Below are 26933 nucleotides of genomic sequence, written 5' to 3'. Positions count from 1 at the left end.
GGCTTTAGATGATGTCGGGTTTGCCTGGCTTTTGGTTTGTGTTTGATCACAGATGTGCCCTTTTTAGGGACTTAACATGAACACATGTAAACAGTTACTTTCCTAAGCTGTCAGCTGATTATCAGTGGTGGGACATGGCTTACTCTTATGCCAAGAAGTGTGATTTAGTGGTTGCCAAGGGTATTCCAGAGTGACAAGCTCAAGAGTTGGCAGTGACTGAAAGCTGTTTTTTCATCTATAGCTTTACAGCCGCAGAAATCGCACCGTTTGTTGAGATTCTGCTAACAAACCTTTTCAAAGCTCTCACACTTCCTGGCTCTTCAGAAAATGAATATATTATGAAAGGTAGGCCGTTCCCCTGGTGTACAGACTATAAGAATCCCGTCTCCAATTACAGGGGTAAATACTGAGTTGTACTTCAGGTTTCATAGTCCATGGACCAGATACTGTTGGCTATGAAGTTGGTAGGTTTAGATATCTTTACGTGGAAAATGTTTGGTTTACTATTATATTAAAACAAGTGTTTTCAGAAAAAAGTCTACCCTAGTTTGATGTAGATACTCCTCTTGTTAAAAAGTAGCAAACTCCCTTCTTCTTTACCTAGATTGAATTTGGGGGCAGAGCTCAGATCAGACATTTCTTGGTGGCATGCTAGGTTACATCTTTGCTGTGCAACCTGGATGCCCTTGAGAGACTCCACACAGATCCGCCTTCATAGAGCTACTGCCGAGGACACAGGCAGCTATAAACCATCTGCCCGGTGCTACATTAGGAGAGTGTCGTGCGGACAGCTCTGACTTGAGGGGCAATTTCAGTCTTATTCACTGTCACATTCCAAGAGCCTAGCTGTGTCTGACTCATAGATGTTTTTCAAACAAACTGTCCCTCGTGGCCAGTCAGGGCCCCTGGCATGTGTTGTGTGTTTGTGTGTACACGTGTGTTTATGTATGTGGATAGGTGTGTATCCGTGTGTGTTTTCAGTATCGTTCTTTTCCCAACAGTGATGTGTGATTACTGTTGTTTAACGTCCATTTCTGTGAGGTTACCTGGCATGTGGTCCCATTACTGTGTTCCTGGACTATACAAGGAGCACCTGTATGTAATACCTTCTCAATGAATATTGTTGGATGAATGAGTGAATGGACTCTGCCAGCCCAGAGGAGGGGAACCGATCCATCCTCTAAGCCCCTTAAACTGAGCTCAGGAAAAGCTTTCTCTAGGAAGTGAGGGATAAGCAGTGGTTAGCTAGTTGGAGGTGAGTCTGCTTCAGGTAGGAGAAGCATCCACAAAGTTGAGGAGATGAGATGATGACTTTTTGTGCTCTCTTGCTTGGCATGTAGTAGTGGCTGTACTTAGGAAACATCTATTTTACTCACGCAGAAACATTTATATTTTAAGCTTAGTAATCTGTGCAAAATGTTTTTAGGCATTTATTAATGGGCTGTATTCTTGCAGTATGGAACCTCCATAGCTTTACATGTATTTTTAGATTTTTTTTAGGCTCCTAATCTCTCTTTTTGTGGGGAGATGGGCAGTGGCCTTTTCTCAGTTTTTGGTGGGCTGTGATGTGTCCATTAGGCTAGGGCTAAACATTTCCTGCCACTGATTTCTAAGTGAAAGACACTGGAAACTGCACTCCCTTCCAGCTACTGTCGTTCCTCCCTGCCCCCTCCCCCAGTCGTCCTACCCTTTTTCCTGCTGTGTGTCTGCCTCTTCAGTCACTTACTACTTTTTCTTGTCCCTTTTTTAATTCTTTTAAGCCTTAGGCCTTCTGAAAGTAATATTTCCTAGCACGCTAGATTTTGTTGTCAATCCCTGGCCTAATTTTAAGATGAAAGGAAAGTTAGATTATTTTGAAATATAGAGAGCTATCTGGGGGTTACTTAAGGGTCTTAAAGTTTTGGTGATGAATCAGTGGACTTTTTTTCCTTAATCACGATTTTATTCTGAAGTTTAACTATTTACTTTTGCTGTTTTTATATTTTACAGCTATCATGAGAAGTTTTTCCCTCCTACAAGAAGCCATAATCCCCTACATCCCCACCCTCATCACTCAGCTTACACAGAAGCTATTAGCTGTTAGTAAGGTAACAAGATCAGTTTTAAAAGTGCAGTTGCTTTTTAACTTACGCTTCAAGCTATTTGAGCCTCAGAATTCCCTGGCAATAGACTGGGCATAGGAAAAGTTCCCTGAATTCTTCCTGACCAACAATTAATACACATATGAGAAGTGTGGAGAGTCACTAGATTGGAGACCTAGCAGCACTCGCCTTTAAGTGCAGGCCCAGTAACTTGAAAATGTTTCATTTAATTTATTCTCACTTTAAAAGTAACGTTTCATTGAGGCACCTGGGTGGCTCAGTCGGTTGAGCGTCCGACTTCGGTTCAGGTCATGATCTCACAGCTCGTGAGTTTGAGCCCCGTATTGGGCTCTGTGCTGACAGCTCAGAGCCTGGAGCCTGCTCCGGATTCTGTGTCTCCCTTTCTCTCTCTCTGCCCCTAACCACTCGCATTCTGTCTCTGTCTCTTTCAAAAATAAACATAAAAAAAAAATTAAAAAGGTAACGTTTTATTAAATAAAATTGAAAAAGTAAGATGACTGATCTTAGATGGAGGAAAGCAGACTTTGTACCAAGTGGACACAGAGGCTACTTACTTAGACTTCTGGAAAATGGTGCAGACCTTTGTGTCTGGTTTTCTTTATTCTTTTTTTTTTTTTTTTTTTTTTTTAATTTTTAAAAAATGTTTATTTTTGAGAGAGACAGAGCATGAGTAGGGGAGGGGCAGAGAGAGATGGAGACACAGAATCCGAAGCAGGCTCCAGGCTCTGAGCTGTCAGCACAGAGCCCCACGTGGGGCTCGAACTCACAGACTGCGAGATCATGACCTGAGCTGAAGTCTGGCACTTAATCAACTAAGCCACCCAGGCACCCCTGGTCCTCTTTATTCTTGTTTCCCCCAAGTAAATTTCATTCCTTTGATTAAAAATTTTATAGATAATTTGATTCCTATTTGTTGACACTAAGTTTTAGAAAATAAAAGTCCTTTTAAGGCTGCCAAAACTCCTTTTTAGATGCCTGTTCCTAATTACTCTATGGAAAGGAGATAAATTCTTGGAACTGTTACAAGGACTTTGGAGAAGGATCATTTTCTCACTGGGTTCTGGGTAAGGGTGTTGGACTGCTTTGGGCCTTGGAGGATTAAGGTAGAAGACACATTGGGGCCTCCCCCAGCCATCTCCTGCGTTCATCTACTTTCTGGGGTAGCCTTTCGAGAAGGATTTCGTTTGAAGGAAAACAGGGTTATGTTCCTTTAAAAAACATTGAAAACCACTGATAGAAAGGATTGTCACTCAGGGGTGCCTAGTCGCTCAATCGGTTAAGTGTCCGACTTCGGCTCAGGTCATGATCTTGCAGTCATGAGTTCGAGCCCCACATCAGGCTCTGTGCTGACAGCTCAGAGCCTGGAGTCTGCTTTGGATTCTGTGTCTCCCTCTCTCTCTGCCCCACCCTCGCTTGCTCACTCGCTCTCAAAAATAAGTGTCAAAAAAAAATTAAAAATAAAAAGGATTGTCACTCTGTAGATATAAACATTGAGGCCCACAGAAGTTAAGGTTTGCCTGAGGCGTCCCACACAAGGCTAGTGGCATAGCCAGGACTTAACATGTCCCTGCTTGCTTCTTCCACCACTGTTTATAGTGACGGCTCTAGAGCACATGGGTTTTAGACAAGTTCCTTACAGCCCTGGGAGCTGATGCTTGTGTAGTAATCTCTCTGTGACTCAGAGGTATTTTTCGTGGTGGATTTTGCCCATTAAAAAAAAAGTTGAGGTGGGGTGCTTGGGTGACTCAGCCGGCTGAGCGTCCAACTTCAGCTCGAGTTATGACCTCGCGGTTTGCAAGTTCGAGCTCCTCGTCAGGCTGTGTGCTGACAGCTCAGAGCCTGGAGCTTTCTTCGGATTCTGTGTCTCCCTCTCTCTCTGCCCCTCCTGTGCTCGGTCTCTCTCCCTCTGTGTCTCAAATAAAAAATGTTTTTTTTTAATTCCGAGGAAAAAGGCAATATTTTCTGAATTTTAAAGTTAATTACAAAACTTCAGCATATATGCAGGCAAGTGTAATCAATGCTTTAATACTGATTTTTTTAAAAAAGATGGCCTTTTACTGTGTTCTAGAAAGGGTAGGTGTGTTTTATTTTAGATATTTAATATAGTCAGTAATAAGCTTTCGTTTTTAATTTCAGAACCCAAGCAAACCTCACTTCAATCACTACATGTTTGAAGCAATATGTTTATCCATAAGAATAACTTGCAAAGCTAACCCTGCTGCTGTTGTAAATTTTGAGGAAGCTTTGTTTCTCGTGTTTACTGAAATTTTACAAAATGATGTGCAAGGTAAGTTAAAGGAAGTTACTTTCTTCATTACCGAATACAACTATTTTTTAAAAAAGATTTTTAATGTTTATTTTTGAAAGCACAATCAGCAGGGGTAGAGTGGGCAGAGAGATAGGGAGACACAAAATTCAAAGCAGGTTCCAGGCTCTGAGCTGTAGGCAGAGCCCAGTGGAGGGCTTGAACCCACAAACCATGAGATCATGACTTGAGCTGAAGTCGGATGCTCACCTGACTGAACCACCCAGGCGCCCCTGAATACAGCTATTAAAGGGGTTAATAGAATGCAGCCTGCCTAAGAGGTGTGCGGCTTTTGTATGGGAGCTATTGCTTTAGAATCTGACAGCTCTGTGTTTACTTTCATCAACAGAATTTATTCCATACGTCTTTCAAGTGATGTCTTTGCTTCTGGAAACACACAAAAATGACATCCCATCTTCCTATATGGCCTTATTTCCTCATCTCCTTCAGCCGGTGCTTTGGGAAAGAACAGGAAACATTCCTGCTCTAGTGAGGCTTCTCCAAGCATTCTTAGAACGCGGTTCCAACACCATAGCAAGTGCTGCGGCTGACAAAATTGTGAGTGAATTTATTTTGATGTAAGTTTCTGAGGTAGCTGAGAGAAACTGAGGATGGTAGAGTTTTTTTTTTACTTCTTGATTTAAAATAAATACAACAGTGAAGAAGGAAGTAGTAGAAAATATTAATGTAGATTTATTATTGTAATAAGGTAGCCTTTAATTATCTCCATGCTGGAAAATAAAGAGTCCAGTAGGTTAATTTCAAGATCTTAACTTTAAGGGCTTATTGCGATGGGATATTCAGAAGTAAGAACGGAAGCAAAAACACTGATTATTCTAGCATGCACCCTTTTCCAAGACATCACCTATTTAACATGTAACTTTTGGAACAATTAATCCTTGTCTCTTTAACTGATTATTTGATTTAATTTGTTGTAGCCTGGGTTATTAGGTGTGTTCCAGAAGCTAATTGCATCCAAAGCCAATGACCACCAAGGTTTTTATCTTCTAAACAGTATAATAGAGCACATGCCTCCGTGAGTATGAGCATAAAACATCACTGTAGGATTATTCAAGGACTGTTAGGTGCTGAGAAGATGCTGAATTGATACATTGTTTCTTTTATTCAATTCTTCAGTGAGTCGGTTGATCAGTATAGGAAGCAGATCTTCATTCTACTGTTCCAAAGACTTCAGAATTCCAAAACAACAAAGTTTATCAAGAGTAAGTAAAATCATTTGGCTATTCCTACACAAATAATGAAGGAAAGTAGCTAAAACTCCTAGACTTTCTGGTTACATATAAATGTTTTATCAAGTTATAAGCTGTCTATATACAATATTTTAAGATGTTTGTATTCTCCAAACACTAAATCACTTTCAAATATATTGTGTTCCAAAGGTTAGTTTCTAAAGTTAGGTATCAAAACATTTTTTGTCTGTACTGTATGTTAAATTGTATAATAAAGGCAAGTACTGATGCCACAGTTAGCCATTGGTTTTGATGATTAGGAGTATTTCACTTGGAGGACTTCAGTGGTGAATTGCTTGTTCAGCACAGTGAGGCCTCTGTACTGATATTCTGTATCTCTTTTCAACAGGCTTCTTAGTCTTTATTAATTTGTACTGCATAAAGTATGGGGCGTTGGCACTGCAAGAAATATTTGATGGTATACAACCAAAGTAAGTTTGTTTTTATTATTTATTACAATTTATACAATTAAAATTTCTTTAAAGTTTATTTTGGAGAGAGCATGTGCATGAGTGGGGAAAGGGCAGAGAGAGAATCCCAAGCAGGCTCTGTGCTATCAATAAGGAGCCCATTGCGGGGCTCTGTCCCACAAACCACGAGATCATGACCTCTGCCAAAACCAAGAGTCAGACGCTTAACAGACTGAGCCACCCAGGTGCCCCTATAATTTATTTATTAAAGCAAAAAAATGGACCTTTTTAAGCACAAATCAGTATTTCTATTTTATGCATGGTTTTATAGTTCTTGGTGGAGTTATAGTATCTTTGTGGTTTTCAAAATATTCTTAGGACTGTTGAGTGGCAAGGAAAACCCCTGCAAAACATTTTTCTCCCCCATCTCTGCCAGCCAGCGTTCTGTGTTATTGATGGCCAGGGTTGTCTCCAGGAGCTTGCTTTTCACTTAGTGTAGAGACAGAGTATAGTTTGGTAGTATTTCCCATTTAATAAGGAAAGGAAGGATAGAAAGAAATGAAAGAGAACAATTTGGAGAAAATGTTCAGGGTAGCTCCTTGTATTGGTATTATATCCCCAGAATTCCAGATGGCCTAAAATGTCATGCCAGAAAATATGCTTTCCAGCAGTAGAGGTTTGTGAGGAAATCCGTTTCATGAACTGCTAGTGGGTGCCTACACTGGTATGATCTTGCTATAGAGGAAAACCTATGCACACTTTTATTTTATCTAGAGCTAAAATTTCCAGTATCCTTGATAACCCACTATTTCCACTTCAGATACTTGTGGTAGAGTATACACTGAGGATTTTGCATCATTTAGTACCATGAAAAACTTTACTTTCAGATGTCTGCAAGAACATATTAGAATTGTTGGCCAAATCATTGTTTTAATGTATCTGTCAACTTTCACATGATTACAGGTGTGTAAACATAGAAGGTTGGGAAGTTTATAATCCAGAAATGTTAAAAGTAGTTACTGCTGGATAGCGGGGTGATGGGTAATTCATTTTCTTCCTTCCTTTGCTTTTCTGTTTTCTAATTTTTCAGAATTTCTTAATTTTTTTTTAAAGCATATGAGACAAAGAAAAGTGGCCATGAAGATTCTCCTTGAGCACAGTTGTCGTTAGTATTTCACAGAAGTTGTTGGTGGCACTTGGCCACAGAGTCGAGGCCTGAGGTTTTGTTGTTGTTTTGTCATCTCAAGGACTCTGCCATTCAGTTGACCAACTTGTTATTTTGGATTCTCTTATATTCCTAAGGAGTCAGTGTAAATAACATGAAGAATTTCACAGTATTATAATGATAGTCTAATGTAAAATTTGTTTTAATAGAATGTTTGGAATGGTTTTGGAAAAAATCATTATTCCTGAAATTCAGAAAGTCTCTGGAAATGTTGAGAAAAAGATTTGTGCGGTTGGAATAACCAAATTACTAACGGAATGTCCCCCAATGATGGACACAGAGTATACCAAGCTATGGTAAGTAAAGTTGTTAGAAATTACAGCTTCCTTTCCTTATGACTACAAATTCAAATAAGCTTATTTTCTTGAGGGCTGAGAATTGGATTCTGATCTCGGGTTCTCCACTAGCAACCATCAGATCCAAGACAGGACATGTGGGTAGTTCTGGGCCTAGAAGGAACTTTGAATTTTTTTTTTTAATGTTTGGGAGCGAGAGAGAGGGCAAGCAAGCGGGGGAAGGGGTAGAGACAGTGGGGAAGAGAACCCCCCCTGACCCTCCCCCCGCCAATAGGCTCCGCACTGCCAGTACAGAGCCTGACATGGGGCTCAATCCCACAAACCATGAGATCATAACCTGAGGCGAGATCAAGAACCAGACGCTCAACTGACAGCCACCTCGGCACCCCTGGGCCTAGAAACCTCTTGTTGCTGCTTCCTTAACTTTACTAGAGGAGGGTTCATGTGTCCCTTTGAGAATCTGGTGAAAGTCCCTGGTCTGCATGATATCTAGGACTGTTCATGACACCCAACCAAACTGGCTTAAATCTTTAAAAGGAGATATTGGAGCACGTGGGTGGCTCAGTCAAGCAACCGACTTCGGCTCAGGTCATGATCTTGCAGTTGGTGGGTTAGAGCCCTGCATCAGGCTTTGTGCTATTAGCTGGAGCCTGCTTTAGATCCTGTTTCCCTCTCTTTCTGCCTTTCCCTTGCTTACACTCTGTCTCTCTCCCTCTCAAAAATAAACAAACATTGAAAAAAATTTTCTTTTTAAGGAGAAATTGAATAGGCTACGAGAAGACATCGCATGCTTGTGCTTGTTGGTGTCTGGTATTCCTGGCTTTTCTTGACCTCTTGCATCTCCTTTCCGCATTTGGGGCTCACTTAGGCTGCCTCTTCCAGAAAGGGATCTGATGATTTGGGGCTTTTTTTTTTTCTTCTTCCATTTCAAAGCTACCTTACTGTTCTTTTCTTTAGCCTGTGGGTCTAATTTTGCATCTCTGAAGAATTGCTGTTTAAGCAAATACTTCTGAAGATGTAAACAATAATTTTTCATCTGTTTGCTTTCTTCAAATTCAGGACTCCTTTATTACAATCCCTGATTGGCCTTTTTGAGTTACCTGAAGATGATACCATTCCTGATGAAGAGCATTTTATTGACATAGAAGATACACCAGGGTATCAGACCGCCTTCTCACAACTGGCATTTGCCGGGAAAAAAGAGCACGATCCTGTAGGTCAAATGGTCAATAACCCCAAAATTCACCTGGCACAGTCACTTCACAAGTTGTCTACCGCCTGTCCAGGAAGGGTAAGTGACTGCTGTCACAGAACTCTAAGTCGTGGAGACTTTTTTGGGAAGCCACGAAGGTAGCAGTTAACTCTGGCGCATGTCTTCACTGGTCAGCGTGATCAAACATCCCACTGAATTATAGTTAGGCCTTAATTTTTTTTAGTAAAATGATGTGCTAGAAATAGATTTTACGCAAATAATTTTCTTAAAATTTTAGTTAAGTAATCTCTGTATCTGACCTGAGCTTCAACTCAAGACCCCGAGGTCAAGGGCCACATGTTCTTCTGACTGAGCCAGCCAGGTGCCCTAAAACTCTTTGGATAGAAAAATGTGTATTTCCCAGATTAAAATAATCTTTTATTGCAGGCATATATACACGCACACACACACACACACGTATATGTATATATAAATGGTTTTTGGGGTTTTTTAGCCACAACATACTCAAAAATTAAAGAATGGCTCATGGAGTAAACCTAATAATGGCTGTAGAGTTGCATTAGCTAGCACCTTTTACCAAATCCTTCTAGATTATCTGATAAAATTTTTGTTTTCCATTGTGTTATGGAAAACTTTACACACACAGAAAAACAAATAACAAACAGCATAACAAACCATCATGTGCTGACCTTTAGAAATGATCAGCATCCTGCCAATCATGTTGCATTTGTTTCTCTTTGGGCAACATGTCATTTAACCCACATGTACTTTAGAAAAAGTCCTTGTTGGGGGTGCCTGCGTGGCTCAGTCGGTTAAGCGTCCGACTTCGGCTCAGGTCATGATCTTGCGGTCCGGGAGTTTGAGCCCCGCGTCGGGCTCTGTGCTGCTGACAGCTCAGAGCCTGGAGCCTGTTTCAGATTCTGTGTCTCCCTCTCTCCCCCGTTCATGCTCGGTCTCGGTCTCAAAAATAAACGTTAAAAAAAAAAGTCCTTGTTGGTCCGTGATGCATATATAGTTTTTAATATCACAGTACCTCTACCACACTGAACAGCAGCAATTCCTTGTGGATCTGCTTTTGAGACCTGTCCGGTTTTGTTTTTTTTTTTTTGAGAGAGCGAGGGAAAGAATGAGCTGGGGGGAGGTGGGGGCAGAGAGAGACACACAATTCGAAGCAGGCTCCAGGCTCCAAGCTGTCAGCACAGAGCCTGACACCAGGATCAAACACACAAAACATGAAATCATGACCTGAGCCAAAGTCAGACGCTTAACCAACTGAGCCACCCAGGCGTCCCGAGACCTGTCCAACTTTGAAGGCATAAAGCAGTTGATCTCCTTATAAATCCCAGTAAGAGCCCTTGGTGACGGACTGTGGTGGTTCTCCCATAGAAGACAGGGCTTGTGTTGGTTTGTTAGGCTCTCCAACAACTAGCATGTGTGTTTTCCATCTCTGGTAGGTTCCATCAATGGTGAGCACCAGCCTCAATGCAGAAGCGCTCCAGTATCTCCAAGGATACCTTCAGGCGGCCAGTGTGACACTGCTTTGAACTGCATTTTCCAAACTGGCTAAGCCTGGGAACGTTTCATAGACGTCAGAGTACAGCTGCATTTAAGCAAGTTTTCCTTTTGAACTTGTCACAAATTCCATCTTGTAATGAATATTAAATGTTGCTTTAAGCTGAACCCTGAGCAAATTAGGTGGTTTGTATGATCCTAAATGTAAGTGGCTGACTTTTCCAGTTTGCAGCTTCAAGGGACAGGTATTAATAAGTTCAGCACATGATCATGATGAGCATCTGCATTGTTGGGAGAACTTTAAAATTGTGACGGACACTGAGCGTGGAGACTTCTTTCTGTTACTAAATCCTTTTGTTTTGAGGCATCGCTGTTTGTGTTTCTCTCATCCTTTGTATTTTTGTCTGTTTCCTTAAGCTTTTATTGGAAATGTAAGTGAAGAATCACTGGTGTAACTTGCCAAGAAATGCACATTTCAAGTTTGAAATCTGTAATCAGCAATAAAAAAAAGCCCCCTCAAATATGTATCCAAGAACATCTTAAGGACAGGTTTTTGGTGCTGATAACTTAATGAAGAATTTAACTCAAATTCAAACTCAGATTAGTTTTTCCTTACCTGGGAAAAGGGAACATTAATACAGATTTGGAGCTTATCTATTAGAACTTTTCTGGACCTGTTCCCAGGCGGCAGCATGAACTCTAGGCAGATGGTTTCCTCTGGATGGGAGAGAAATGCTTTGCCTGGCTTCACGAGGCTGTCCCATACTCTAGACAGTGTAGGAGTCTGCTCTTACTCAAAGCATGTCTTTGCAGATCGGAGGTTACTTAGAACTTTTCAAACCACAGCATCTTAGAACCTGAGGTCAAGGTGAGTCACAGGAATGGGTATATGCTAGCAAACAAGGCTGCCTGGGCAAGTTCTGTGACCATTCGTTTTTAGGAAGTAAGCAGACTATCTCATCTGAGAGGCACAGTTTATTTATGCTGGAATTGTTGTCCATGTAGTGCAGATTAAACTAGAATCTCATTCTTCACAGATCACTGATTTCTTTTAAAATTCAGGTACCTGACTTGAATCCTTTTCCTTCACGTTGTTTTTGTCGTGTTGCTTGAGAAATTGTCCAGCTTAATTGAAGTGTTCTTGTCCCAATCTAATCACTTTTGTTTTGACATAGTGACAGAGCATTAAATTATATTACTATGTAAGTGGTCATCGGCAGAAGGATATTGAGATAGTATTGGGATCTACTTTTAAACTACACAGTCTGGAGTGGAAAACAGTCGGTGGCGATGGTTATGTTTGCTGCTTACGTAAGCTCCAAGAGCGCCTTTTTGGCTCTTTGTGGTGAGGCTGTCGTGGAATAGTACATACTGCTGCAACCAGGGCTCACTACAGCATCTTAAACTTGGAGGACTGATCAGGTTGTGAACTGTTTCCTTTTAAGATCATTTCTGAACAGGAAGACTGGTACTTTCTTTTAGTCTGGCATGAGTTGTTAATTCTGTTGAGGTTTCTTATTCCATCATCTGAGGGTTTATCTAGCTTTTAAAGATTTTTGAAATGATTTGTCATGAGTTTCTGACAGGCCTTAGTGACTTCCTCAGTGGTGAAGCATATTCTTTGTGGTTTTAAAGAGTTGGGTTCGTACTTTGAAATAGGGCCAATCTGGTTTGAATTACTCTGCCACGGACTTGTGTGACTTTGAGCAAATTACTCAGTCTTCTGAAAAACAGTAATAAACACTTTCAGGATGGTGCGGAGACATAATGACGTACTCAAAGAGGAGAACATATATAGAGTAAGTACTAATAAATAGAAGCTGCTACTTAATTGTTCATGGTGGGGTTGAGGACCAGCAGGGGGCCTAGCTGGGAGGAAGTGTTTGTTACTGAGCAGTGCAGAACACTGCCCTATCTTACCAGTACTCTAGGAGCTCTGGGGTGTGGGAAGACTTTCCAGAAAGGTCCTGGCCTAGGTAAGGCGTGCACTCTGACCAGGGTAGTTTGAGACATGGGGGAAATGTAGCTAAATTGCAGAGTTCCTCATGAGAGTCTCCTGCTGGGCCCATGGATTCCTTTATGCACATCTTCCCTTTTAACAACCTGATTTTTAAAAATAACATTTCTGATTATAAATGTATATAAAGATCCTTCATATTCCTGCCTTTAAATATTCTGCCCCCCCCCCGCCCCCCAAAGTTGAGATAATTTATAATTTTATATGCTTTTTGAAAAACTGAAAAACTACTGTTGGAAATGATAGACTCTTGAGCTGAATGAACAGTCTTTATATCTCTGTTTCCTAACAGTGCGAACGGGGCCAATTTTTGAGCACACCCCCAACTCACACTGGGCATTTTTCCTTTGTTGCTATTTTGATGGGTGAAAATGCGATCTCATTTTTCCACTTGTGCAGCATAACCAGTTTGGCTTTAATGAAACTGACGTGCATGTGAGGTTAACTGAGGACAAGTCTCCACGTTCCACTCCTGGAGACAACCGCTTTCGGCCTGCGCTGCCTGTAGCTCCTAGTTCCTCCTCCTCCTGACACATCAGCCTTCAGCATCTGTTACCTCCCTGCTGTGGAAAGTAAGACTCCAGCTGACCCCTCTTCTACCCTCCTGGGGTCTTTTTGGGTGTTTTTAGTGATGCCATTCTTTGATTCTTTTTATCTTCAAAACTTGGGCTAGTGTCTCTTGACACCTCAGCATCGATGAAAGGTGTCTCTCATGTGTCTGCTGTCCCTTCGCTTTCATGCTGTCACAGGAGGGGCGCTTCACTCTGTGCAGTATCTGTAGGTCTCTTGAAAGGGAGAAAGTGATGAACAGTACTTGTTGGCGGCAGAGAGAGAGCGGAGTCCCAGGCCTGGCAGCGTGTCAAGGCTGCATTTCCTCTTCCCTGGGCCCAGGGTCTTGACTTTTGCATTCTTTAAAAGAGAACACTCTTAGAATCAAGGTCAAATGGACTGCTTTTTTTCTGTCATACTCCCGTCACTTGCTGAAAGCCAAGTCCCATGTTAGCTTGTATTATATTTGGATCCTGGCTTTTTTCTCATTCTGTGTGTCACATGGCATCTCTTTAACTCTTCCCCAAGGTGCTCTTTTTGCAGCTCACTGGCTCTCACGGGCCATTGCGGCTCTCCAGATTGCTACGGCTCCCTGTCAAGCCTCCCACTACCAGTGTTCCATGGAAACTTTTGAGAGCTGGATGTGAGTCTTTGGTTGAAAATCTGAGAGGTCTGTGATCCTTATTCCTGAGAGGTGGAAGAAGCTACCAGGTCACACAGCTGGATGGGAATGGGACCGGGAGTTACACCCAGGCAGCATAGGGCTTGGCACAAGTCAGAAATAGGAAATCGGTTAATAAGGGCATGATCATGAGGTACTCTGCTGATAACTTCTTTTTTTTTTAATTTTTTTTTTTTTCAACGTTTATTTATTTTTGGGACAGAGAGAGACAGAGCATGAACGGGGGAGGGGCAGAGAGAGAGGGAGACACAGAATTGGAAGCAGGCTCCAGGCTCCGAGCCATCAGCCCAGAGCCCGACGCGGGGCTCGAACTCACAGACCGCGAGATCGTGACCTGGCTGAAGTCGGACGCTTAACCGACTGCGCCACCCAGGCGCCCCTGATAACTTCTTAAGTATACATGTTTTTTCGTTTATTTTTGAGAGAACATGAGCAGGGGAGGGGCAGGCAGAGAGAGAGGGAGACACAGAATGCGAAGCAGGCTCCAAGCTGTCAGTGTAGATAGAGCCCGACCTCACAAGCCCTGAAATCGTGACCTGAGCTGAAGTTGGACGCTTAACCGACTGAGCCACCCAGATACCCCTTAAAAGTATAAATACTAGGATTGTTTTTGGTTGTTGGATGTGCCCTTTTGTTCCTGTTGGGAGAGACGTGGTAGCCCTGATGTGTGACCACAAGGCAGGACTTACCCTTGGGTCCACCTTGGGGTATTAGGACTGCTCTTTTGTAGGGCAAAGGAGCTTCATGGATCAGTTGGAAATAACTCCAGGTAGTTTCTAGTGGATTCTCTAAAAGAGCTAAGAAGGTCTGGCTACAGATACACAGGAACACCTGCCCATGGGTGGGCAACTCCCCTTATCCACCTACCCTTCTGGACTGGGGTTGCTGTGTGATCTGTGGAGAAGGCAGTCAGGAGCTATGTGAAGTCATTTACCTATTTCTGGGTTTCCTCCCTTCTCTATTAAGAGGATATAAACAGAAAGCGTGGCATCGTGAAAGCACCGTCCAGGTGAAGAGTAAGCCACAAAAGGCAGGTCAGGGAAAAGTTTCTCAGATGTGTCACAAAGCTAGGTGGGAAACGTTAGGAGAAAAGCAGCTTACTGCATCGGAACAGGGTCCCATCTCCTTGCAGGGAATTAGAGTAGTCCCCTTGAGTCTAGAGGAGAAAATGATTACTGCTCCCAGGTGCCTGGGTTCCTGTAGCAAAACTCAGCTAAGCAGATGTCCCGATCTGTCTCCCAAGAAAGTCTACAGGACAACAGGAAGTAGAGCCTGGCACCTGTCGGGGCCTCCCACTCACAGAGCAGGCTTAAGTGTCCTACGAAAGCTGGACAGGCTCTTCTGTTGGGCAGAAAGAGGGAAGAAGCCGCAGTCATGGGTCTGCTGAGCATCTTGGTCCGTCAGGGAAGCTACAAAACCCTCACAGGGAGAAGCAGGGCGGGGACAACAAACTTGAGCCAACTGCCACAGGTGACCACCTGACGATTGGCTCTGACCCTCCTGCCACAAGCCACCGATCCAGTCCTTGCCAGTGTCCTGAAGGAAACTCCCTTTAGTCGCAAGGACAGACTGGCTCTGAACTTCAACAGCAGTCTCCAGAGCCAGGGGAGATACGTCTGAAATCGTGTGGCCAGAGGTGTCCTCCATTTAACTCAAAGGCAGCATTTCTCCACGTGAGTAGAAGGGGTCGTGGTGCAGTCAAAAGGAACATGTGACTTACGGTTATACGTGCTGTATTAGGAGCAAATCACTAGCAATATTATTGCTTAGGATGGTGCTTCTCAAAATACCACAGGATCACCTAGGGCCTTATTAGAAATAAATGTTGAGTCCTAGACCTCCTGCACCAGAAACTAAGTTGGTGAACACTGATTCAGGATAAAGCCAAGTACAAGTGAATCCATCAAGAAGACACACAGACATGGTAAAAGCTGTGCATGCTGTCTGGAGCTCCAGGGCCTGAAAAGTAAGAAGGGATCATATTTAAAGATGTGCAATTAATGAACACCTTTAATTTGGAGCAAAGGCAGGCAGAGGGTAAGTAGGCCCCGTTAGCGGACCTCTTCCAAAAAGTCACCCACTCCCTACGGTTACAGAGGAGACAGACATAAAGTCTCGCTCCTGTGGAGTGTGTCACTGTACTTTTTCTTGAGAGACTTGCAGTGGATGAGGGCCTGCATCCCAGCGGGACAACCGTGAGAGCTGGACAGGACAGAATGAACAAGAGTAAGACTCAGCATTTCCGGCAAGGAAGTGGGCAAATTCCTCTCCACCCACTGCCCCGAGTGGTGGGACCATGAAGACAAACCAGGAGCAACGGCTTCCTCTGGGCCGTAAGAACAACAGAAGGGTGTTTACAAAGTACTTCCGGCACCAGGCGCTCTGAGAAGCTACTTACGTGTATTGTCTTAAGTGCACAAGAGAAGCGGTTTTCTAATTTAGAGAGAGAAACTGAGGCACAGAGAGGTGAAATAAATTGAGGTCTCAGCAAAGAGGGGACGAGGCGGGATTGACCCGCTGGCCAGTACCTGTGCTTGTTAGCAGCTCACACTGCCATCTAGGTCAGCACACTGCCTCCCCCTCCAAGAAGGCCTCCAACCAGCTCCTCTGCCAAACGTTAGGTATTCGTCCACCTACGTTACAGCACCTTGGTCCTTCAGGAGGTGATCTCTTCACAGCACAGAAGCCTCGTCCACATGGGAGTCTACCCTCTACCGTGCTGCTCCCTCACGCAGGCCCTCTGGAAAATGTTATTACATGGCCAAGGAGAGCAGTGACAAAGGTTGGGCCACGTCTGGGGCCACTCAGACCTTGGGGCTTTCAGAGAACAGACTTGCCAACAAATCCTCCAGGCCCAGACTCCCCAAAATCAGCCGTTCAACATGGCCTAAAATGCCGGCACTGGTGGTATAGTGATGAGCACAGCCGCCTTCCCACACCGCCAGAAACCAACTTGTCCCCCTCCCCCAGGCTAGGGAAGGCCCGCATATTTCTGGTTCCTTAGGTGGAGGAGTCTGACTCCCCCTTCCACGTTTGCATCGCTTTTGTCCATGAAAGAGCCAACCAGACGGGAGCGTAACATCAGCCCAGAGGAGAGCTTCCAGGCCTGCCCTTCCACACTGCACAGGTCTCCCCCATCTAACCATCTGCCCGATGAACACAGGCGCGCGATACACAGGACACACACCGGCCACGGACCCCCAGCGGGTATTTGGACTGAACAACAAAAGCCCAAGGGGCTTCCGAATCCTAGAGAAACTCCGGCCAGTTCTTGGGGAGGCCTTTTTGGCAACCAGAGAAAATACACGATTTAAAAAGCATGATATAGAGGTGCCTGGGTGGCTCAGTCAGTAAAGCATCTGCCTCTTGGTTCAGGCTCATGTCATGATCTCACAGTTCGTGGGTTCAAACCCCATGCCAAGCTCTGTGCTGACAGTGCAGAGCCTGCTGGGGATTCTTTCTCTGCCCCTCCCCTGTTCATTCTGTCTCTCAAAATACATAAACTTTAAAAAATCTTTTACAAAAATCAACGAGTAAAAGGCAGAGTCTGAATAATGACAGTAAGGATTTGGGTCACTCCAGAGTGGGACCGAGTGCTCCTCCATCTACCCCCACTCCGTAACGTCAAAGGTCAGGGAGACTCTGCTGCTTCTGCGGCCAAAGGAAGCTGGGGTGACCGTGATGAGCTGAGGCTGACCCAGAGCCCGCAGGTTCCCGTGGGGCGGGTGGATGGCATATCGGAGCCTGCCTGCTCTGGCCCTGCTCAGCTTTGTAACAGCACCATTTTGTGTGCTCTGCATGTCTGATCGTGAAAAGAACCACACGCAAAAAGGGATGGAAAAAATGGTAACATGGAGGGTTTGGGGATAACTTCCAAATTTTTCAGTTGTCCTTGCAAGCCTAGTGGGTAGGTCTGTCGAAACAAGTTTTGATGAATGTTTGTGGAACAATCTACAAAGGAATAGAGAGAAAGGAGAAACACAGAATGTGGAGCAGGCTCCAGGCTCTGAGCTGTCAGCACAGAGCCCGACCGTGGGACTCAAACTCAGGTTGCAAAATCCTGACCTGATCCAAAGTTGGAAACTTAACTGACTGAGCCACCCAGGCACCTCAAAAGATTGTATTTTTAGGTAGTAATCTTTATACCCAACATGGGGCTCGAACTCATGGCCTGGAGATCAAGAGTCACACATTGAGCCTGCCAGGTGTCCCCAAAGGAAATATTTTTATATATTTTTTAAGTATTTATTTTGAGAGTGCAAGTTGGGGAGGGACCGAGAAAGAATCCCAAGCAGGCTCTGCGCTGTCAGGACAGAGAGCCCGACAGGATTGTTGGGGCTCCATCCATCTCACAAACCATGAGATCATGATCTGAAATCAAGAGTCAGATGCTTAACTGATTGAGCCACCCAGGCGCCCCAGAAATATTTTTCAAAAATCAGACTTGAGAGGCGCCTGGGTGGCTCAGTTGGACTCTTGATCATGGGGTCGTAAGTTCAAGCCCCACACTGGGTGTAGTGATTACTTAAATAAATACTTTGAGGTTCCAAGAAAATGGCCATTGCCTCTTCTAAGAATCCACGTTTTTTAAAAGACAGATTGAAGAAAACTGGCTAACCCCTCCCTGCCAATCCAGCAGTGCTTAAGTGCTTGACAAATCCATTATTTATGGATTTGGAGATTTCAAATATTGGTCTGTTTTTAAGGGCACACATTTAAGCACGAAAAGCAGAGATAGCAGTGGTGGAAGTTTCCAACGTTAAATCCCATGCAAACAAACAAAGCTATACATCTCTGTCCTCAGGTTTATTTCCTGGTCCTGTTCTACTGAGCTCATAGCTCCTGTAAGGCAAGCAGCATGCTGCTTCTAGGGAATGCGGATTCCCTTCCCATGGGCCACATCAGTCACAGATCCCATCTCTAATAACCTTGGGATCTGGGCCAAGGAAGCTGTCACTGGGTGTTCGCCCTGCAAAGCTTCACACGTGAGCTTGGGGAGCAGGGGAAGGAAATCTAGACTCAAGTGACATGTTTTTCTAAGAGCCATAGGTCCCATTCCTGTGGCTCAAGAAGGCCTTTGAAAACCAGTAACAAAACCACCAGCTCTGCGGAAATCATCTTTACTCATTAAAATCTCCCTGCGATGAGAGGAACTTTCCAAAGTACTGACAGGACATCTGTGTACCCACTGTGGGTGACCAAGACCTAAGTGTGTCTGTCCCAAGGACCACAAAAGCCACTCCCCTCTGAGGACCAATGCCCCACAAATCCTAAGACCCTCAGTCTTGTGACTGACCCACAGCACCTTTGATGATTTCAGACCTCTCAGGAGCATTCCAATCCCCTTTCCTGCCTGCAGTCTGGAAACAGAGTGCATTGTATTGTCCCAAGGGCAGAAGCACCTTGTTTGGCTCTAACCTTGTAACTCTTCGAGATCATATCAGCATAAAACACAGCACATACTCCATTCCCAGGTGGCTCTCTCAGAGCCTGCTGACACGGGTAGAGGTGCTGCAGGGGGGTCCTCTGTAGCAGAGGACAGCTACAGGGCCTTCCCAGAGAGCTCACTATTGAAGAACATTCAAGGACCTAAAACAGCCAGAGATGTATCACCTTTGAAAAACCTCCTGTCAAAGAAACCTGGAAATCCTTACAACATCCCTGATATAAAGGGGAAACTTCCCCTTCCTGGAGTTTTGGCAGTGAGGGCCACTCACACAGCCAACTGGAAGCTGTGAATTTCTTCGAAGGTTGTACCATCCTGCTCCTCCCATCTTCGTTTTGCAGCTGGAGGTCGCCAGTGGGCATACTGTCAGGCAGGGGGGAGAGGGGTGCTGGGCAGAGGCCACACACCCCCAACAGACACACAGGAACACTGGGCAGAAGAGGCTGGCAAGGCGGGAGACTGGCTACAATCTCAATATTGGAGAAGGTACTAAAGACAGAAGAGAGCTATGAAGAACCCCCGGGTGCTATCAGTATAAATGCAAGACTTCTAAATACATCACAGACAAAAATAGGAGTGTGGGGGGGCACCTGCATGGCTCAGTCAGGTTAAGCGTCCGACTTCGGCTCAGGTCATCATGATCTCGCAGTTCGTGAGTTCGAGCCCCATGTTGGACTCTGTGCTGACAGCCTGGAGCCTGCTTCAGATTCTGTCTCCCTCACTCTCTGCCCCTCCCCCACTCACACTCATGCGCACGCGCGCTCTCTCAAAAGCCAACATTTAAAAAGTAAGAAAAGATGAGCGTGTTTACACTAGACACACACACATGCACACACATACATGGGTCTGTTCCCTAGAGGTCTGCTCGGAAGGCCTAGGAAACATCCTAGTAGCAGTGAGTGCTCCAAGCACACCCAGACCTCGGTGGCTTCTTTCCATGTTTTTTAATCTCTACACCCAGTGGGGTGGGGGGCTCAAATTCACAACCCCTAGATGAAGAGTTTCGTGCTCTGACTGAGCCAGCCAAGCGCCCCCCCGCCCCTGACCTTATTTTTTCAGATGTGGTCATCACTAAAGGGGACCGGAGCTCCTTGGAGAAATGGCTGACTCCAGGACTAAGGAAAGGAAAATTGCAGGACCAGGGGACCAGGGAAAGGACCGCTGCAGCTGAACCAGAGGGCACACCGTCCACATCGCTGCAACGGTCCTGGCTCAGTCTGACAAAGTAAGAATGTGGAACCACATACACACGGATATGATCTCTGCTTAGATTTCCAACAGGGTCAGTCTCGGACAAGTTTCTAAACTGTGCTATGTAACTAGACACAATTGAGAAACTCTCCCTGCTTTCTCCCTGCGACGTCAAATCCCCTTCTGTGTCTGAGCACTCTTCTATAACCTTCTGACCACTCTCATCCTGGCGGTCCCACTCACGGGCTGGTTTTTACAGTGAACCACCTCTATGAGCATCTTCTAAAATTAAACAGAAAGCCGCCGGCCCGCTCCTCAGCCAGGCTTGAACGCAGCGAGTGCCTCACCGTCCTCCTCCGAGTGTGAGCGCACCGGCTGGAAGTGAGACTCACAGTGTCGAGAAGTCTCCTCTTCTGGCTCGTTTCTTCGGGTGACAGTGTGAGGTTGGAGAGGAGAGGCCTGTCCCCTCACCTGGCTGCCCACACGCCTCGCTTCCACACCCTCACATCTTCCCTCACTTCTTTAGATACTGCTCGAAAGGACCAAAAATTCATTAGTAGCTGTTTATTGATCAATGGTTTGATATAAAGTCATTTCAGATCTTCAGAATTTTGCCCAAACAGAATCACAAGCATTACAAAGTTTTGTTTTGTTTTTTCCTTAAAAAAAAAAAGGGTAGGAGGTAGGTTGGGAGGGGACCTACCTAGCAGTAGTGGCATCTGAGAATAAATTAACAAAAAAAATTTAGTATTACCATTTATTGGTGACAAACACTATGTTTTACTTACATTCCATGGGGAGATAAAATTCCAGCGTAAACAATGAATCGAACAAAAGCAGTACTTAACTCGCAAGACTACGGTGCTTTTCATCTGGACCATATGCAGGACCTTACCGCACACGCTTCTGTGCACAGTAACACAACATCAAAAGCAACAGTTTCGGAGCTCAACACAGGCCACTCTCTGCCGCCCTACATGGAGATGTAACAGCGGTACAAAGCACTCCAGGAAAATCCATCTGCGGGTTTAGACGTACTACACAGAGACCATATCCTGTAGTGTGAAAGCCACGTGTCCTCAAGAGCCGTATGTATAGACACACAATTTTTTTTTAATAATCTTTAAAACAAAGACCAAAATTCATTTAAGTCCTGTTGCATTAACAAAAATAAAACAGAAAAGGAAACAAATGATCATTAAAGTTTAAAACTCCTAAACTGTCCAATTTATACAACCATGGGAGACTTCATCCGGGATGCTGACAAGTCCAGGACCGTTGCAGCTGAACCAGAGGGCACATCGTCCGCATCGCTGCAACGGTCCTGGCTCAGTCTGACAAAGTAAGAATGTGGAACCACATACACACAGATATGATCTCTGCTGATTAGATTTCCAGTAGGGTCAGTCTCGGACAAGTTTCTAAACTGTGCTATGTAACTAGATACAATTGAGAAACTCTCAAATGAAAATTTATATAGTGTCATTTCAATCAAAAGAAAATAAGAAAACTAAGAGTACGTATCTGTTGGAAGAGAAAGCAGTGGGGACGGTGTGGGCACCACGGAGATGGGGCCGTAGCACACTAGAATGGTTGGCGCCGAGTAGGAAGCATTTGATTTTCTCTGGTGCTTTCGGCTCTGGGGCTGGTCTAAGGCCCCTGTCCCCGGCGTGGGTGTCCAGGGTTTGTCCCAAGCGTCTGCGTGAGCCAGTCTGAGAAAGGTTGCGCGCGCTCTCTCCTGTGTCCTTAACACGGCCCAAAGGGTGACGACAGCCAAGCACCGAGGTGCCAGGGGCCGGGGCCTGCTGGTTTCCCGGTCAAGCCAGGGCCGCTTGGCAGGCCTCGCAGCACCCCTCAGCAAGCAGCTGCCTGCGTGTGGCACAAAACACCGCGCACGCGCAGCCACACTGCCTCCTTGCGTCCCCGCCTTCGTCACCACTGCCGCCTCTGCTTCTTTACCCAGCACGTGTCTCAGCCCACTGGAGGTATCAGAAATTCCAAATTCTCAAAGCAGTTTCAGTATTTTCAGTATATATGTTGGGGTTTTAACAACGGTTCGTGGCCAGAAAAGGTTCAGCACCTTCCACACCTTCAAGGAAAAAGAAAAATGAAAAAATGATGCCAGTTTTGAAATTTAAAGGAATTAAGCCCATGTTACAAATGAAAAGAAATTAGCCGACATTGAAGTCCAATAGCACAGGTCCCAGTTTTGATAATGGGGTTCAAGTTTTGTCAGGATGTCACCGCCAAGTGAAAAAACACTAAGGAGAATGCATGTGTAGTATGGTAGCTCTGGGACAGAAGAAATAATGAAGCAGCACAGGATGATATTTGCATAAAGAAACACATGTGAAAGATACATAAACTAATAAAAATGCGACCTCTGACTCTTAACGAGAGAACAAATGGGAGGCTGCTGGAGGGGAGGTGGATGAGGGATGGGCTAGATGGGTGACGGGCATTAAGGAGGGTGCTCGTTCTGATGAGCACTGGGTGTTGTATGTAAGTGATGAATCACTGAATTCGACTCCTGAAAGGAATATCACACTGTATGTTACAAATAAAATCTTGGAAGAAAAAAAAAAGATCTCTGGGTGGGAGGGGAGGGAGGATGAGGTGGGTGGGGACTGCGAGGAGGGCAAGACTGATCACTGTGCACCTTTGAAAATAATTTTGATTTTTGAACCACGTGAATGTATTACCTATTCAAAATTTAAAAAAACTGCACGCTCTGCCCACTACTTAGAAACCCCTCGGGAGAAAGAAAGGGACAGAAAAGGGACTGAGGTGAGTTTCACTACTGAGTTGAGCTGACGGTCTGAATTGAATGCAAATGACGAAAGGAGCTGCCTTTCTGTAAACGGGCTCACTCACACAGACACTGGGCCATTTCCTGTTCTTGGCATCTCTGTACTTTGTTGGTCCAACTCAGACAGCAACTTTAAAATGTTCAGTGCGGCCTGGCAGGGACGAAAGGGAGAGTCAACGTGCGGCCACTGCCTGTGAGGGTCCAAACAGGGAGCCCCCCAAATCACACTTTCCCTTAACATTTGAAATTTTAACTTAAAATACAAATTAAAAAATAAATGATCCATGTTTACCTCATTGAATCACAACCTCTGTTAATTTTATTAGATTTTCTTTCAGTGTTTTTAACCTTGTGGTAACCAGACTACAAATTCCGTATCCTGCTTTAAAACAAAAACCTATCACGTTTCCTTCTTTGACATTAATCTGACCGATGCCTTACACTCCATCAGGTGGATATACCACAGTTTACTCCGATTAATCAATGCCATTTCTCAGCTTTAGTATTTCTCGGAACAGGAGTTTCACCTGAACAGCAGACCACAATAAGGGGCTTTCTACAGCTGCCCGAACTTGGGCCTGGCTGGGGTTCTGTGGATACAGCATGTGGAGGCAGGTGTTCCAGGATCCAAGTCCACCCCCCAGGTCAGCACAGGCAAGGGAAGGGGAAGGGGTATCTACACCTGATGAATTCTGATAAACAGGATGAGAAATCAATCCAATAAACTAAGGAAGAGGGCTTCAAAAGACGAAATCTATAAAACAACCAAAGGCTATGGGAGAGCCCTTTTCCTATCTTCTTCCCCAGGCCGGCAACAGGCAGCAGCCAGGACCACTGGGTAACATACCATGTCATGGCAGGATTCCACATCCTTTCCAATCCCGTGGCTGATCAGAGGTGGCTGAGAGGAGCAATTGATAAGAGATACAAATTCGTTCTTGTTGTTTTTGGGGAAGTCTTTGTATTCCACCTGAGGGGAGAAGAAAACTGAGGCCAGGTAGGGAAGCGGCAAATACAAACGGGGCCCAGCAAACAGGCAGAGGACACCTCTTTCTCCCTGCCCTCAACCTGAGGAGGCTCCACCAACTCCCACTCAGTCGGCAAGAGGCCGTCGGGGGGCCTGCTGCCGGGGGCACCAAGGGCCACAAGCACCAGGGCCCTAGCTTCCGAAATCTTCCAGGAACCCAGACGCCTGCCCAGAGACCCCAGTCTGAAAGAAGCCGTGCCCTTTTCTACTAGGCAGAAAGGGCCAGCACAATGAATCCGTGCTTGCTAGAACCACCACGAATATTAGCAGCTTTGTTGTTATGGTTGGCTTGGATTTTTTACAATTTTATTACCAAAGGACAAGGTTACTCTACACCGTACAGGCCCGTGGGACTTTCCTTACCTCCCCGACCTTCTCAGGACCACCTAGGTATCATGTGCCCTCCACCACCCCTTCCCCTATATAAAGACCTTGATTTAATAAACAAGGTATGAGGCTCATTTCCTGAGAGAAACCCCCCAAAAAAGAGGACGACACTGATGTCTAGACCACACAGCTCAGGTCTAACAGTTACCTGGAATCCCTGGACTCTGGAAAGATAGTCCAACTGCTCAGAGGGTCTTGTGAGAGGTCCATGGGGTACGTGGCCTGAAGAGATGTTATTCTTTAAAATGGTCTCGGCTGTGGGCGAGGTGCCCCCATATAACAATTCACGGGCTATCATGGCAGTTACCGTGGCCTTGGCAGGATTCGGAGCTGCCCTGGTGAAATCTTTGGTGTGGTGTCCTTGACTGACTCCTACGGCCTGGGCAACCTCGGGCACCATGGGAAGAATCCCAGCGGGCAGCTGCTGATGGCTAAGATAAGGCATCCTAAACTCATCCTCTTTATTGCCTAGGGAGGGACATGCAGACGGGTCAACACGAGGCCACACACGCCGCCGGGAAAACACTTTCCAACCCGCTGGCCCTCCCTCGGTGCACACAGCGGCACGGGGATGACACAAAGCTCAACACTGCTCGTCATTCCGGGAGCTACACAAATCCCAGAATCAAGTTCAGATCAGGACAATATTAACAACACACTTACTAGTCCCATTTTCATCCCCAGAGCCAGGTTCAAAAAAGGTTACTTTTCTTCCATCCCCTGGTTTTTTTACTGGTGTCTTAAAAAAAAAAAAAAAACAAAAAAACAAAAAAACAAAAAAGGCCATGAGCATAAATCAAACTCTTGCAAAATTAGTTCCTACTGTCTAAAATTAAACAAGCTCCAACCAGCATTGACCTGCAGTTTGTAACATTTTGCAATATGAAGAGGTGATCGGCAGAAAGCCTTACCCCCGCGCCGCCGCCCTGGCAGCCTCCTGCCCTCACCCAGCGACACTCCGGCCCACACAGCCTGTCCTTGAAGAGATGCCAACAGGCACACGGAACCAGGTACTGAACTCTGCACTCACAGGAAGACAGGGGAGCGTTTAACCGGAGGGAGCCGGGGACGCTACACTGGTAGAGCCCATGGTGGGGAAGCAGCTCTTAGACTCTCTGTGTAACTAACATCCAGTTAAAAGAGAAGGGGTATTTCCAACGATAACAAGGGGGGGAGGGGGGGGCAAATGTTACGAGATGAAAATTTTCTCAAACACGGGTCTCCTTTTTGAGAAGGTTAAGGGTGCTGTGAATGCTCTACCAGATTTTGGAACGAAACACCCAAACACCAAGTCCAGGATCTATGCAGATTCTCTGACGAGTGTCTGCAGCCACAGCAGATGCCATGTCCCACTGGGGACACGGCAGGCACAGGGAGTGAATCTGTCCTGGGACCTCTCCGTGGAAACAAGCTCAGTCAAGAACTTGCTTGAAGGTACCGCTTACCAATCTTGAAGATTTTTATCTAGTGTTAAATTCATAAAGAAAAAGAAATCCCGAATCTAAACTGTGGATTTAGTTCCATAAATCACACTGTGCCGGTGTCCCAGAAAACCCAAAGCCTGCTGCTCCCCAACTAGCAGAAGCCTAAGGTTGATAACTCGTTCCTGCAGGCCTCACTATGAGAGCACGACGACAGAACTAGACGTGTTAACTTCAAGCCCAGTCGCCTAGCATCCTACAAATGGAAAGAGCAAGCTGCCCTCCAGCAAAGCGTCCCGACCACAAAGATACGGAAACAAGAACGACTTAACCCAGAGCCACGCTTGGAGCCATGGACATGCAACTCCCCTTCTGACCACATTATAATGGTCCAAATGGATAAGACGCTGCTCAGCAGGGCTGTTTTACTGCCAGGAGGATGAAGCCTTGCCCTGAAGCTTGGCCCTGGAGGTGCCAGAGTCCCCTAGGATGAGGCGAGGAGGTCATCTTGCAATTAGAGAGCAAGGACACAGCCCGAGCAGTCACCTTCTCCTCTGATTTGAGGGCTGGTTTGGTGGGCTGAGCCTGTGGGACTTTGAAACCAAGGATCTCCAGCATGTTCTCGGCTGCGTTGCGTTTGGCCACCTTCTTATTGGTGCCTGTTCCTTCCGCGGTATGGTTTCCCACCTTCACCTGCATGAGGACGAAGTCAGGGCTCAGACCAGTGCTTACGCCTTCAGAGTAAAGACCGGTCAGGCATCGGTGTGCTGGCAAAAGAACCCGGCAACGGTCAGAAGCTAGATGCTTAACAGCGGTGCCCCGGAGCGGGCCTGCGGCGGCCTGCGACACACAGTGAAGGCAGCCCCTCCGACACACTAGACCACGGCAGCTTATAACGACTGTGACCAACAGAGCTAAAGAAAGTCGTCACTTCCTAACGGGACTACATCTCACAAATATCTGTGCTTCTGAGGTCCTCTGCATCCGTGGCATCTGCTCAGTGGAAATATTACCGGGGTGGGCTCCCGCACGCTCCCCTTCCCAGCCCCGGGATCCAGGTGCCACGGTGGGAGTATTTACACCAAAGATCT

General features: G+C 45.4%; 2 protein-coding genes across 18 annotated transcripts in view; one reads left to right on the top strand and one right to left on the bottom strand.

The window, feature by feature from the left end:
• CSE1L (chromosome segregation 1 like) overlaps positions 1–10680 on the top strand; it is a 47587-nt gene extending 36907 nt beyond the window's left edge. Inside the window, exons 16-25 of the mRNA XM_043553724.1 lie at positions 242–345; positions 1990–2087; positions 4239–4389; positions 4757–4965; positions 5346–5443; positions 5545–5630; positions 6007–6088; positions 7442–7588; positions 8648–8879; positions 10256–10680. Of these exons, the coding sequence (XP_043409659.1) occupies positions 242–345; positions 1990–2087; positions 4239–4389; positions 4757–4965; positions 5346–5443; positions 5545–5630; positions 6007–6088; positions 7442–7588; positions 8648–8879; positions 10256–10345 (1297 nt within the window). The 3' untranslated portion in view covers positions 10346–10680. The remainder of the gene's footprint in view (positions 1–241; positions 346–1989; positions 2088–4238; positions 4390–4756; positions 4966–5345; positions 5444–5544; positions 5631–6006; positions 6089–7441; positions 7589–8647; positions 8880–10255) is intronic.
• A 10067-nt stretch (positions 10681–20747) lies between these two features.
• Positions 20748–26933, bottom strand: part of STAU1 (staufen double-stranded RNA binding protein 1) — an 82647-nt gene continuing 76461 nt past the window's right edge. For 14 of the 17 annotated variants that reach the window (XM_043553706.1, XM_043553719.1, XM_043553705.1 and 11 more), the window contains 6 exons: positions 26389–26535; positions 25085–25160; positions 24570–24889; positions 23855–23977; positions 23073–23158; positions 20748–22287 (listed from right to left, as the gene is read on the bottom strand). In XM_043553706.1, the coding sequence (XP_043409641.1) occupies positions 22272–22287; positions 23073–23158; positions 23855–23977; positions 24570–24889; positions 25085–25160; positions 26389–26535 (768 nt within the window). In that variant the 3' untranslated portion in view covers positions 20748–22271. Of the gene's footprint in view, positions 22288–23072; positions 23159–23854; positions 23978–24569; positions 24890–25084; positions 25161–26388; positions 26536–26933 lie in introns of those variants that run through there. The other 3 variants (XM_043553723.1, XM_043553712.1, XM_043553707.1) reach the window with 2 other exon arrangements.

Source organism: Prionailurus bengalensis, chromosome A3 (assembly GCF_016509475.1).
Source record: "Prionailurus bengalensis isolate Pbe53 chromosome A3, Fcat_Pben_1.1_paternal_pri, whole genome shotgun sequence".
NCBI lineage: Eukaryota > Metazoa > Chordata > Mammalia > Carnivora > Felidae > Prionailurus > Prionailurus bengalensis.
The sequence above is the reverse complement of the archived record's forward strand: the minus strand, read 5'-3'. Positions and strand labels throughout refer to the sequence as shown.